This window comes from Ascaphus truei, chromosome 14 (assembly GCF_040206685.1).
Source record: "Ascaphus truei isolate aAscTru1 chromosome 14, aAscTru1.hap1, whole genome shotgun sequence".
Classification (NCBI taxonomy): domain Eukaryota; kingdom Metazoa; phylum Chordata; class Amphibia; order Anura; family Ascaphidae; genus Ascaphus; species Ascaphus truei.
In genome coordinates this window covers 55,978,812-55,991,053 of record NC_134496.1, presented here as the reverse complement: position 1 = coordinate 55,991,053, position 12,242 = coordinate 55,978,812, and the positions used below count along the sequence as shown (strand labels likewise).

Genomic DNA, 12,242 nt, shown 5'->3' with positions numbered 1-12,242 from the left:
TCGAGCATGTAAAGCTTAGTAAAGAAAATACAATAAAGATTGCATTAAAGCTTATTCCTGGCGGCTCGTTTTCTTTCTTTTCATATATGCAGCATTTGATTACCTTTAATAAAAACGAATTACCTAAGCTGTTGATTGTCGATCGATCCGTTCTCTTGTGATCGATCAGCGAATATCCTTCCACTGGGTCACTTAATGGCTGCTGACGATCATTCCTTCAACCAGTGTGACACAGCAACTACAATGTAACTTTATATTACTAATAGTTACATTGTCTATTGTTACCGCTTTTAACTCAGCCACAGTCTCCTGCTGGGAACACTGCAACACTGTCCTATTTGTGATCATTTGTTGCCAAACATCTTGCACTGGTGTGTGCTACGAAGCCGTAAGCATACAACGGCGAAACGCGTAGAGTGTTTCAGTCCAGCAATACCCAAGAGGAGGAACACCGAGAATCCACTCCTACTATCAGGGCCGGCGGTTCTCTCGATGCACCGGAAGTGACGTGACGGGAGCCCCGGCGTGCAGTGTTCCGGTGAAACGGAGGTCAACGAGGAACCCAGGAGATCGCGACTCCCTGTATACCTGTTTCCGCTATCCATTTTTCACCTATCTTGATCATACAGAGTGTAAGCCTTCATTTGTATACCTATTGTTAGAATATAATACCGTCTACACTATATGGTCTTTTTCCTTTTCTTCCTTGGAGGTTGGTGGCTGGTGGCTGCTGCATATTCACAGGGTACAGTACATCCACCCCCTAAGTTGGATGGCTGCTTGATTTTCGCTACCTTCATGTGAGTAGTCATTTTTGAGCCTCGCAAACAAAATCACTGTATTTTAACATTACTGTACTATGTGATGTTTTCATTTATTTTTTATGACTACGAGACACGCTCCCTTGGCTTTTTTGGAGAAATAGTTGATGCAAGACAAGTGGAACAGTCTTTATCCAAGGGTTGTAGTGTGTTTGCAGTCTCTTATTCACTTTATTCAATATAGTGCACTTTGTTATTTTAGGCACGATTATTTACAATTGTTTATATCACTTTTCACGAATTTACACATTAAGTGGTTATTTTATATATTTTTGGGGTTTGTTAAGAGCGCTATCGAGCACTTTTTTATTCTGTACAATTACTCATATGTCAAGTATATTTCCTCCAATATTTACTGCTGGCTTCCAGAAGCCTCTGATGGGTATACAATATCAACTAGCAATAAGATTTAGCCAACGTGTTGGAATCGGTTGTTGGAGCTCAGGTCAACAATGTTAAAGTGTTATGGTATAGTCATAACCTGAAATACGGTGTGTATTAGGGCTAGTAACACCATTCCAGAACCATTCTCTCAAGTGGACCCAAGTTTCTCCTTCCCAGGATTTGCTCTTCACTCCCTGGGACACTTTGTTAAAAGGACTTTGATCTTGCTCATAGCACTTTTGCTCTGCATGACTGCTTTTATTAAATAGTCAGCAAATTGGTCCTCCTCATTTATCATCCTGATCAGTCGGCCTTCACCCTGTTCTAGTGGAATAGTTTCTGGGTTTATTGGGGGAAAGCAAAGGTGTCTTTGTTTCTGGAGACTTCATCATTCTGTGCTCCTTACACATTAATTATGCCGTTCATTTCTATTATTCTTATTTTCTGGTCCCTTTATCAGTGAATCATTAAAGCTTTTAAGATGACGTTTGTTCCCACCTGCCATCTACGAGCAAATTGGGGTCTCTTCTTCCTCCCCACTGTTACCCAGAATTTCAATAGACTTCTTTTTAAATTGTTGAAATGTGTCCTGGGTTCTGCATATGAAGCATCTTCTATTTGGCTTTAGAACAACCAGACTTGATTACAACAATGCATTTATTTATTAGGAAATTATTTTCTTCTCTAGTTTCTACAGGGTCAGTCCTCTTAACTGCAGCAAATGCTTTCTGTAAACCTGAAGCAAAGTCTCTCAAAAATGCCTGAGTCTTTTTATTACTAGAATAACATTTAATTTTAATTTAAAAAAAGTTTGTAAATCAAATCTGCCTCTCATTTGATCGGGGATATGGTTTGCACTATCTTCCTGGGCATTTGATTATTCTAGAGCAGCGCACTTATCCTGTCACACACGCGGGGTTTAACATGACCTGGCAGCATGAGAAGTTGTGTGTGTGTGTCAATGAGAGCTGCGCACTTATCCTATCACACACACTTATCCTATCACACACACTTATCCTATCACACACACTTATCCTATCACACACACTTATCCTATCACACACACTTATCCTATCACACACACTTATCCTATCACACACACTTATCCTATCACACGCGCAGGGCAGATCTGACCTGGCTGTATGAGAGGCCGCGTGTGTCACTGAGAGCTGCGCACTTAACCCCTTCACACCACAGCTAGTGCTGCCTCACCCTTACAGCTACTCGTAAGATGCAAAAAGGTATAACAATACTTATTAACTGTCAGTACACAACCTACAGAGTGCACAAACCACCTTAAAAATAGCACTTCTGGGATCTCAATGGGAAAGGGAACAACCCAGAATATTTAAAGAACAGCCTTACACTCATTTGGAGAGGTTACTGTTTTGTTCCCCTCCCCCCGCGCCACTTTGTGTGAGGGTTTAATCACAGGTATTTCCTTAGAGAATTGGTGACGTTTTCTTTCAGCAAATGCATTTTCAGTCACTTGTCAGCGTGTCCAACGTCCCCTGATAGACATGTGTCTGTTAGCAGAGGATGTTCTCTACTTTCCCTTTACACAAACAATGAGGGTTTGAGTCACTTTCTGACATGTGTTATTACAGTTCCTTTTGTGAGGGGGGAGGGGATTGTTCTCCCCTCAGAGGATGAGAACGCATCGAGCTGCCTGATTTCCCGCCTGTTCCTATACTTTGTGCTGATACATTGGGAGGTTTTAGGCGGAAACACCACAGGCCGCAGAGACGCTATGAATACGGCCGCCATTTCCTGCGCTGGACAGGACTCTGCTGTCCCAAGGAGCGAGTGCGTGATTGGGCGATCTCCTGGTCACGTGATCGCAGGCACCTGCAGTGTTTGTTGTCCCAAGGAGCGAGCACGTGATTGGGCGCTCTCCTGGTCACATGACCGCAGGCACCTGCAGTGTTGTGTTACCTGTGTGCGGTGTGCTCCCGGAAGCTGCTCCCACCAGCTGGGGCCAGGTGGCCATTCTGCCAGAGAACAGCCTGAATGCACCTTCAAGCAGTGACCCCCCTGAATGCATGTCTTACCCGTGAGAATCAGGTGATAGGACAGATTGAAACCCCACCCGTACAACGCGCACAGAAAACTACCCCCGGGCTGCTCACTGCAATCACTGCTCACTGCAATCACATGCCCAGCGCTGCTCACTGCAATCACACGCCCAGCGCTGCTCACTGCAATCAAGGCCCAGCGCTGCTCACTGCAATCACTGCTATCACATGCCCAGCGCTGCTCACTGCTATCACCGCAATCACACGCCCAGGCTGCTCACTGCAATCACTGCTCACTGCAATCACACGCCCAGCGCTGCTCACTGCAATCACTGCTCACTGTAATCACATGCCCAGCGCTGCTCACTGCAATCACACGCCCAGCGCTGCTCACTGCAATCACATGCCCAGCGCTGCTCACTGCAATCACCGCAATCACACGCCCAGCGCTGCTCACTGCAATCACTGCTCACTGCAATCACATGCCCAGCGCTGCTCACTGCAATCACACGCCCAGCGCTGCTCACCGCAATCACTGCCCAGCGCTGCTCACTGCAATCACATGCCCAGCGCTGCTCACTGCAATCACACGCCCAGCGCTGCTCACTGCAATCACATACCCAGCGCTGCTCACTGCAATCACCGCAATCACACGCCCAGCGCTGCTCACTGCAATCACTGCAATCACACGCCCAGCGCTGCTCACCGCAATCACTGCCCAGCGCTGCTCACTGCAATCACTGCTCACTGCAATCACATGCCCAGCGCTGCTCACTGCAATCACCGCAATCACACGCCCAGCGCTGCTCACTGCAATCACACGCCCAGCACTGCTCACTGCAATCACATGCCCAGCGCTGCTCACTGCAATCACCGCAATCACACGCCCAGTGCTGCTCACTGCAATCACACGCCCAGCGCTGCTCACTGCAATCACTGCTCACTGCAATCACATGCCCAGCGCTGCTCACTGCAATCACTGCTCACTGCAATCACATGCCCAGCGCTGCTCACCGCAATCACTGCAATCACACGCCCAGCGCTGCTCACCGCAATCACATGCCCAGCGCTGCTCACCGCAATCACATGCCCAGCGCTACTCACTGCAATCACTGCTCACTGCAATCACACGCCCAGCGCTGCTCACTGCAATCACATGCCCAGCGCTACTCACTGCAATCACTGCAATCACTGCTCACTGCAATCACATGCCCAGCGCTGCTCACCGCAATCACTGCTCACTGCAATCACACGCCCAGCGCTGCTCACTACAATCACACGCCCAGCGCTGCTCACTGCAATCACACGCCCAGCGCTGCTCACCGCAATCACTGCTCACTGCAATCACATGCCCAGCGCTGCTCACTGCAATCACACGCCCAGCGCTGCTCACTGCAATCACATGCCCAGCGCTGCTCACTGCAATCACTGCTCACTGCAATCACACACCCAGCGCTGCTCACTGCAATCACACGCCCAGCGCTGCTCACTGCAATCACTGCTCACTGCAATCACACGCCCAGCGCTGCTCACCGCAATCACTGCTCACTGCAATCACACGCCCAGCGCTGCTCACTGCAATCACACGCCCACCGCTGCTCACTGCAATCACATGCCCAGCGCTGCTCACTGCAATCACATGCCCAGCGCTGCTCACTGCAATCACTGCTCACTGCAATCACACGCCCAGCGCTGCTCACCGCAATCACTGCAATCACACGCCCAGCGCTGCTCACTGCAATCACATGCCCAGCGCTGCTCACCGCAATCACTGCAATCACTGCTCACTGCAATCACACGCCTAGCGCTGCTCACTGCAATCACATGCCCAGCGCTACTCACTGTAATAACTGCAATCACTGCTCACTGCAATCACATGCCCAGCGCTGCTCACCGCAATCACTGCAATCACTGCTCACTGCAATCACACGCCCAGCGCTGCTCACTGCAATCACACGCCCAGCGCTGCTCACTGCAATCACACGCCCAGCGCTGCTCACTGCAATCACACGCCCAGCGCTGCTCACTGCAATCACACGCCCAGCGCTGCTCACTGCAATCACACGCCCAGCGCTGCTCACTGCAATCACACGCCCAGCGCTGCTCACTGCAATCACACGCCCAGCGCTGCTCACTGCAATCACACGCCCAGCGCTGCTCACTGCAATCACACGCCCAGCGCTGCTCACTGCAATCACTGCTCACTGCAATCACACGCCCAGCGCTGCTCACTGCAATCACACGCCCAGCGCTGCTCACTGCAATCACACGCCCAGCGCTGCTCACTGCAATCACACGCCCAGCGCTGCTCACTGCAATCACACGCCCAGCGCTGCTCACTGCAATCACACGCCCAGCGCTGCTCACTGCAATCACACGCCCAGCGCTGCTCACTGCAATCACACGCCCAGCGCTGCTCACCGCAATCCCACGCCCAGCGCTGCTCACCGCAATCCCACGCCCAGCGCTGTTCACTGCAATCACACGCCCAGCGCTGCTCACTGCAATCACACGCCCAGCGCTGCTCACTGCAATCACACGCCCAGCGCTGCTCACTGCAATCACACGCCCAGCGCTGCTCACTGCAATCACACGCCCAGCGCTGCTCACTGCAATCACACGCCCAGCGCTGCTCACTGCAATCACACGCCCAGCGCTGCTCACTGCAATCCAACGCCCAGCGCTGCTCACTGCAATCCCACGCCCAGCGCTGCTCACTGCAATCACATGCCCAGCGCTGCTCACTGCAATCACACGCCCAGCGCTGCTCACCGCAATCGCACGCCCGGCGCAGCTCACTGCAATCACATGCCCAGCGCTGCTCACTGCAATCACACGCCCAGCGCTGCTCACTGCAATCACACGCCCAGCGCTGCTCACTGCAATCACTGCCCAGCACTGCTCACTGCAATCACACGCCCAGCGCTGCTCACTGCAATCACACGCCCAGCGCTGCTCACCGCAATCGCACGCCCAGCGCTGCTCACCGCAATCACACGCCCAGCGCTGCTCACCGCAATCACACGCCCAGCGCTGCTCACCGCAATCACCGCAATCACTGCTCACTGCAATCGCACGCCCAGCGCTGCTCACCGCAATCGCACGCCCAGCGCTGCTCACCGCAATCACACGCCCAGCGCTGCTCACCGCAATCCCAAGCCCAGCGCTGCTCACCGCAATCACACGCCCAGCGCTGCTCCTTCCCGGCGCAACGCCAGAGTTACCGTTCTCTGCGGGAGGTCTCCGCGGCATTTCTTTATGGGCGAGAAACAATCGCTTTAAACGTTAGATTTATATTGGGTGCAGGAGGCTTTTATTCATGTCATCTTCTTCCGGAACTGTCTGCCTCACTGATTGAGTGGCTTGTGCTGAAGCTGGGATATCCTGAAAACCTGCCCTGTTGGATGGGGCTTGAGGATGGGAGTTGAGCACGCCTGCGGTATTGCATCTTTCGTTATGTTTGGTCTCTTTTATAACCTTAAATGGTTTCTTCTTTTCAACTTTTTGTAACTGTGAAGCGCTTTGAGTCCCATTGGGAGAAAGGCGCTATATAAATAAAGTTATTATTATAATACCCCAATGTGTTTTGTCATCCTCACAAACCTTACTCCGTGCAGTGTCATGCTGGTATTAAAGGGTTAAGGTGCTTGCCCAGCTGCAGTTACTTGATATGGTGACATATGTCAGTGGGAAGCAGCACATTCTATTTATATTTCCGGCTCCTGCTACGATGTCCCCATATGACTGGAATAAAGGACTTGTTTTTGTTATCCACGTCATGCATATTTCTGCGCTCCCTCACTGCGTGTAGTTTAACCCCTTCCCTGCTCTGCATTGAATGGGTTAAATATTCATATTGATTCATTCTGTTGTTATTGCCAATGAGGGCGAACCAGCCACGTTAGGTCATGGCCACGCCCCTGAAAACCCCAGAGCCCCCCCCCCTCTCCCCCCCCGGTCGCAAACTCCTCCATCTTCTCCCAGACTGCAGATCGCGGTGAAGCGCTGTGCACGTGCCGCCCCTCGCCGGGCGTGCGTTCTATAGGGCACACTGGGGCCGCGGCCTGAGGCTTACAAGTGGTATAGTTTTGTTCTTCTGTATTAGAGACTTTACTATAACATAACTTACACAGATTTACATAATTCTGGGGAAAATGTAAGTATGTATGTCTTTATTTATATAGCCAATAAAGGAGGTTCCGGGGCACTACGGATTTTCAAAAAGGATTTCATAGAAGAGGCACAACGTTTCAACCACCACACGTGGCAATCAAATAAATACAAATAATATAAATAACACATAAAGGGGAGAAGTGCTTCAGACATAAAAGTAACATTTAGGAAGAGGGGTCCCTGCTCCGAAGAGCTTACAGTCTAATTGGTAGGTAGGAAGAACGTACAGAGACAGTAGGAGGGAGTTCTGGTAAGTGCGTCTGCAGGGGGCCAAAGTTTGTGTGAGCTGTAAAGTATCAGCCACGGAGCTACTCATATGTTTCGCTAAGAAGGCGTGTTTTAAGGTGGGATTTAAAGGTGAAAATGTGAGTGTGTAGTGAGTCTGCATTACTCTTTAAAAGGATGTCAAACATATTGTCAACATCAGTGGCTTTAAAGTTTGGAGAACTCTCTCTAACACTTCTTATTTACAAAAACTGAAAAATCTGTTTCCCCCAAATCCCCCAGAATCTGCTCATGTAATAGGCTCCCGCATGGATCTGCCAGAATCACTGCGGGAGCCAATACATGCTCTCAAGGACCCTATAGACATGCTTTGTGCTGCTCCCTCAGTAACATACTGTACATTAAGTAACATACCGACTCAATCAGAAGCTGCTCTGTCCCTCCTTACACCAGGACTCTTACAGCTCAGGGTGAGATCTCAAATCTGTCTCTCATCCCAGACAGCTCATTCGACTTTTATTCAAATGAGGTTGCCCCAAGAGCCAATCAGCGACATCTGTATTTGAACTGACACATTGGTATATTTCCATTGGAAATTACTCCGCAGCAATAAATGTCACTAATACGAAGACACTCCAGCCCGTCATTCACTGGTCTAGTAATTCTCAGAGAAGTTCAAGACTGAAGAAGTCACAATACCTTCATTAAAATGAGTTATTCAATATTATTTATTTGTCCCAGTTTATCTACTCAGGTGCAGTACAACAAATCACAAACCAAACAGATGGCTAACCAAAGATTTCCCTTTCTACCAGTTACAAAAAAGGTTGTGAAACAAGGAAAGCTCGAAATATAAATAGATTCTGCTACAATAAGAATAATTTGTGTGTTATTAGTAATCAAATAGAAACACTGATTTTTTTTTTTTATATCTGTCATGTTTTTCTATATTTATCTACATTAGGTAGGCAATCTTCATATTTAAAATATACCCAATGCAAACCTGTGGTTATGATGAATAAAAATGATTTGTGTTGTGTTTTAGACATTAATTTGTTTCTGAAGCACAAATGTCAGCGGTAGATACAGTGGGACATCCTGAAAAACCCTGAATGAATGCAGCTTGGAGGGTATAGGGGGGCAGCACGCATCTCACTGGCACAGAAAGCTGGACGCCAGCAGCAATCATACAGAATACCTAACCGGATCAGAATGAAATTCTGCACAAGAGGCTCAGAAAATAAATTGGATTTATTAATAAGAATACGGTAATTTTGAAATAAGAAACAGTTACATGTTATTAGAATTGAGTTAGAAAGTCAGTGGGTGTTTCATCACACATATTCATACTTGTATCTCCATCGTATGCAGCATTGATTACAGCTCCTGAGTCTTCATAAATATTTAGGTCAAGGGCATTTTCTGTTTCATTCACAGAGTTCTCTTCTGAATCTCCAGAGGAATCTGTGGACTCAATTAGCCTTTTCCTGCTCTTTCTGTAAATGTGAGTATATAAAAACAGATATGTTTTAGGTTTCTTGATTAGTTTTACAGTAAGTTGTGTTCCCTTCTAGTGGACAAACATAAGAGTTCTTTACAGATGAACTGAATGTATTGTATACAATTGTATACAATTTTGCAAATTTTCTGAAATCTGGAAAAAAGATAAATCTTTGCATTTTTTTCCCCCTCGTGTGGTCACAACTTCCTTGTAACTATTCTTTGGTGCAGCTATATTTCCTGCGGCCGTCAGCACTCGCTGGTCTAAACATCTTGTGGTTTCTCACCTCAGTAAGATCAAAGGAAAATATAAAAGTAAAATATAGTTCCATTGGTGAACTAATACAGAAAAAATATATGAAATGTAGTGATTATGTGAAATATATATATGCCCGTTACAGTACTAATCTGAGTTAAATATAAGAAATACAAGCAATAAATGGTGCAATGATGCAGGTGTATGAAAATTGTGCAGTGTAAAGTTGTGACGTTTTCTTTTTGCATCCATCTTTTGCCGAAAGCACACAGAATAAAACAATGACACCTAGGATTTTCTTGATCCTTTAAACATACTTAGTGTATTAAATGAAAATGTCAGATTATAGTTTTTCTTTATTGTCTTTAAACATATGGGTTAGTGTCTCTTTATGGTTTTAATATGTACATACCTGGATTTGAAGTAGAAATACGCAGCCAGAGCAAAGACAAAGCAGAGGGCAAATATTCCAACCAGAACCCCGATCACAATGTATATCGTTGAGTCGTTATATTCTGGGTCAGATAAAAAAAGGAAATCATACATACATGCCAATATTGTTATATATTCACTGTTACAAGACTTATAAAACACTGTCTTCCAGCACCAAGAGCTGTCTCATGGAAGAAGACTGCTTACTAATTATTTTTTACTAAGAATATTTAATTATAGAATCAGTTTCAACTTTCAGGGAAGGATTTCTGATTTAAAATACCGATTTCCAGGCTGCTCTTGTACTGTAGTATCATTCAAATAATACATTCAATTAATGTAACATATATTTGCCTCATACCAAATCAGAACCTATAGAGTCAACTTGAAAGTCTATTTCTACAAAATCTTTCCAAGTAAAATCTGTGTATTTTCCCCCCTGATTATAACAAGGCAGAGCTCTGATTTTGAGCGTCCCATCCTCCTCTAGCTTATCCGTACAGTGTTGTAGAAACATTTAATAATTTTCTTGATGACCACAGTTTGAGATACGATCACTTATCCCATGACGTAAGACTGGCAAGAGATAATACAAAGCTTAAAATAATACAGTTGTACATTCAGTGACAAGTAATGTAAATTAGCGCTCTCATGGATATAAAATGTATTTCTAACATGGAATATTTCGCACAATTCTTTCTATTTTCTCACTTTTGAGATGAATAGCCTCTTGGATCTTCCCTAGAAATAGGTAACATCTTTTAATGTTTGAATTACCTTTGTTCTCAGCCTCACAGAACATGCCTGTGTGCGTCTCAGGGCACTGACAGTACATGCTGGAAGTGGAATTCATTTCTGAAGGGTCTTCAATACAGATCCCCCCATTCTCACACGGGTTCTCCAGGCAGGGACCAGCTACACAGATAGAAAAGAAGGGGCATTATAATCACAGTAACGTGATGCTTATCCCATCACATCAGTAACCACCTCGTTCTTTGTACAACTTTGGTGATAGAGCGGTATAGAAGGAGCGATGCCTTTCTGCTCCCTGAACTACACTACACTGTCACTATTATGTGCAGATAGCGATTGCATATTGAAGCAAAGACAGCATTATCCACCAAGCATGAATTTAAGTACACCAGCAGACTTACAGACATAGCACCCCCGGGTGAGGTTTGCAACAGTACAGATCTCCTCCTTTTCACATTGGAATATATTGCAGGTTATAGATGAACTATTTGTGCAGGTGCAATGTTGGGAACAGTCGTCAGTGATAAAACTTTCTCCACTCTGGGAAAATGTAAAGAAAAAAACAGAATTGTATAAAAAAACATGACAGTTATATGCTTTTTAAAAAACGTATATTAACATATATTATACTACCGGAGATGTAATATTGATCTAAAATGTATAATATATTTATCTTCTAGAAAACATATTAACAAAGTTATATAAAAGCCAATTATTGCTGGTGCTGGTTTTTAATGAATTCTACTTACTATGTAAGCCTATTGCAGTTGGCAGTATACCATTTGTTATGTATCTTTTACAACAACCTGAGTTTTCCTCAGAGATATATTTGTACGCGAGTCTCTTCTTGAGAAGTACTCTAGTCTGAGTAAGAGACTTGAAGTCTCATGTTTGTCCATTTAAAGGTTTCACAACCTGGACAACCTCTACCTCTCCACTACCACTACTCACTATAAGTGAATAGGTTATGCATGTGGCGTTATTAGAAGTTGTGTTACCTTGTAGTACTTATTGAGATAGGTGCCTCCACATTCTTTATAAGGCACACATTCAAAACCACTGAGAATATATCCAGGGAGACACTGACAACCTTCAAGGCAGGGTGACTCGCAGTCTGCCTCTGCTGCCATATTGCTGCAGGATGCTGGGCAGGCTGACATGCAGTCCCTGTATTCACTGTTAGGGGGGCAGCTCATCTCTGTTAAAAAGAAGAGACATGTTAGTCCCTGGTGTTGATAAAGTTCCTTTATTTTTACACTCAGTGAGTGGAAGTAGGATGTTGCCGTTGGCATGGAATACACTGACAGTATAAAGTGTCAGCCTGCTCTTGTCCTTACCACAGCCAGTTTTCTCTCTCCAGCCTCCAACGGTGCCACCCTCTTGCTGGCAGGAAAGAGCATACTGCTCAAGGTTGCTACACAGCAAAGTTCTGCTTTGGAACGCTGCACATGTATCATAAAGACAGTTCCTGTAAAAATAACAAGGGAAGGAGTTAGCATCCATGTAGGACAGTGCAAGTTGTGAGTTATCTATTTTTTAATCAGATAAAATGTGTAAAACATGTTTGGCAGCATATACATGGCACTCATAGTAATATATTAAAATAAGTTTTTTCCACTCTGCATTGGCTTCAAGTCGTTCAGCATGAAACCAACTACATTAAAGAAACGTTATCTATCTCCC

At 45.8% G+C, this 12,242-nt stretch overlaps 1 protein-coding gene across 9 annotated transcripts in view; it reads right to left on the bottom strand.

The window, feature by feature from the left end:
- Nucleotides 1-8,851: 8,851 nt before the first annotated feature.
- LOC142466195 (IgGFc-binding protein-like) overlaps nucleotides 8,852-12,242 on the bottom strand; it is a 125,437-nt gene continuing 122,046 nt past the window's right edge. For all 9 annotated transcript variants that reach the window (XM_075571056.1, XM_075571060.1, XM_075571061.1 and 6 more), the window contains 6 exons: nucleotides 11,897-12,027; nucleotides 11,558-11,757; nucleotides 10,961-11,099; nucleotides 10,584-10,721; nucleotides 9,787-9,889; nucleotides 8,852-9,114 (listed from right to left, as the gene is read on the bottom strand). In XM_075571056.1, coding sequence (XP_075427171.1) covers nucleotides 8,919-9,114; nucleotides 9,787-9,889; nucleotides 10,584-10,721; nucleotides 10,961-11,099; nucleotides 11,558-11,757; nucleotides 11,897-12,027 — 907 coding nt within the window. In that variant the 3' untranslated portion in view covers nucleotides 8,852-8,918. The remainder of the gene's footprint in view (nucleotides 9,115-9,786; nucleotides 9,890-10,583; nucleotides 10,722-10,960; nucleotides 11,100-11,557; nucleotides 11,758-11,896; nucleotides 12,028-12,242) is intronic.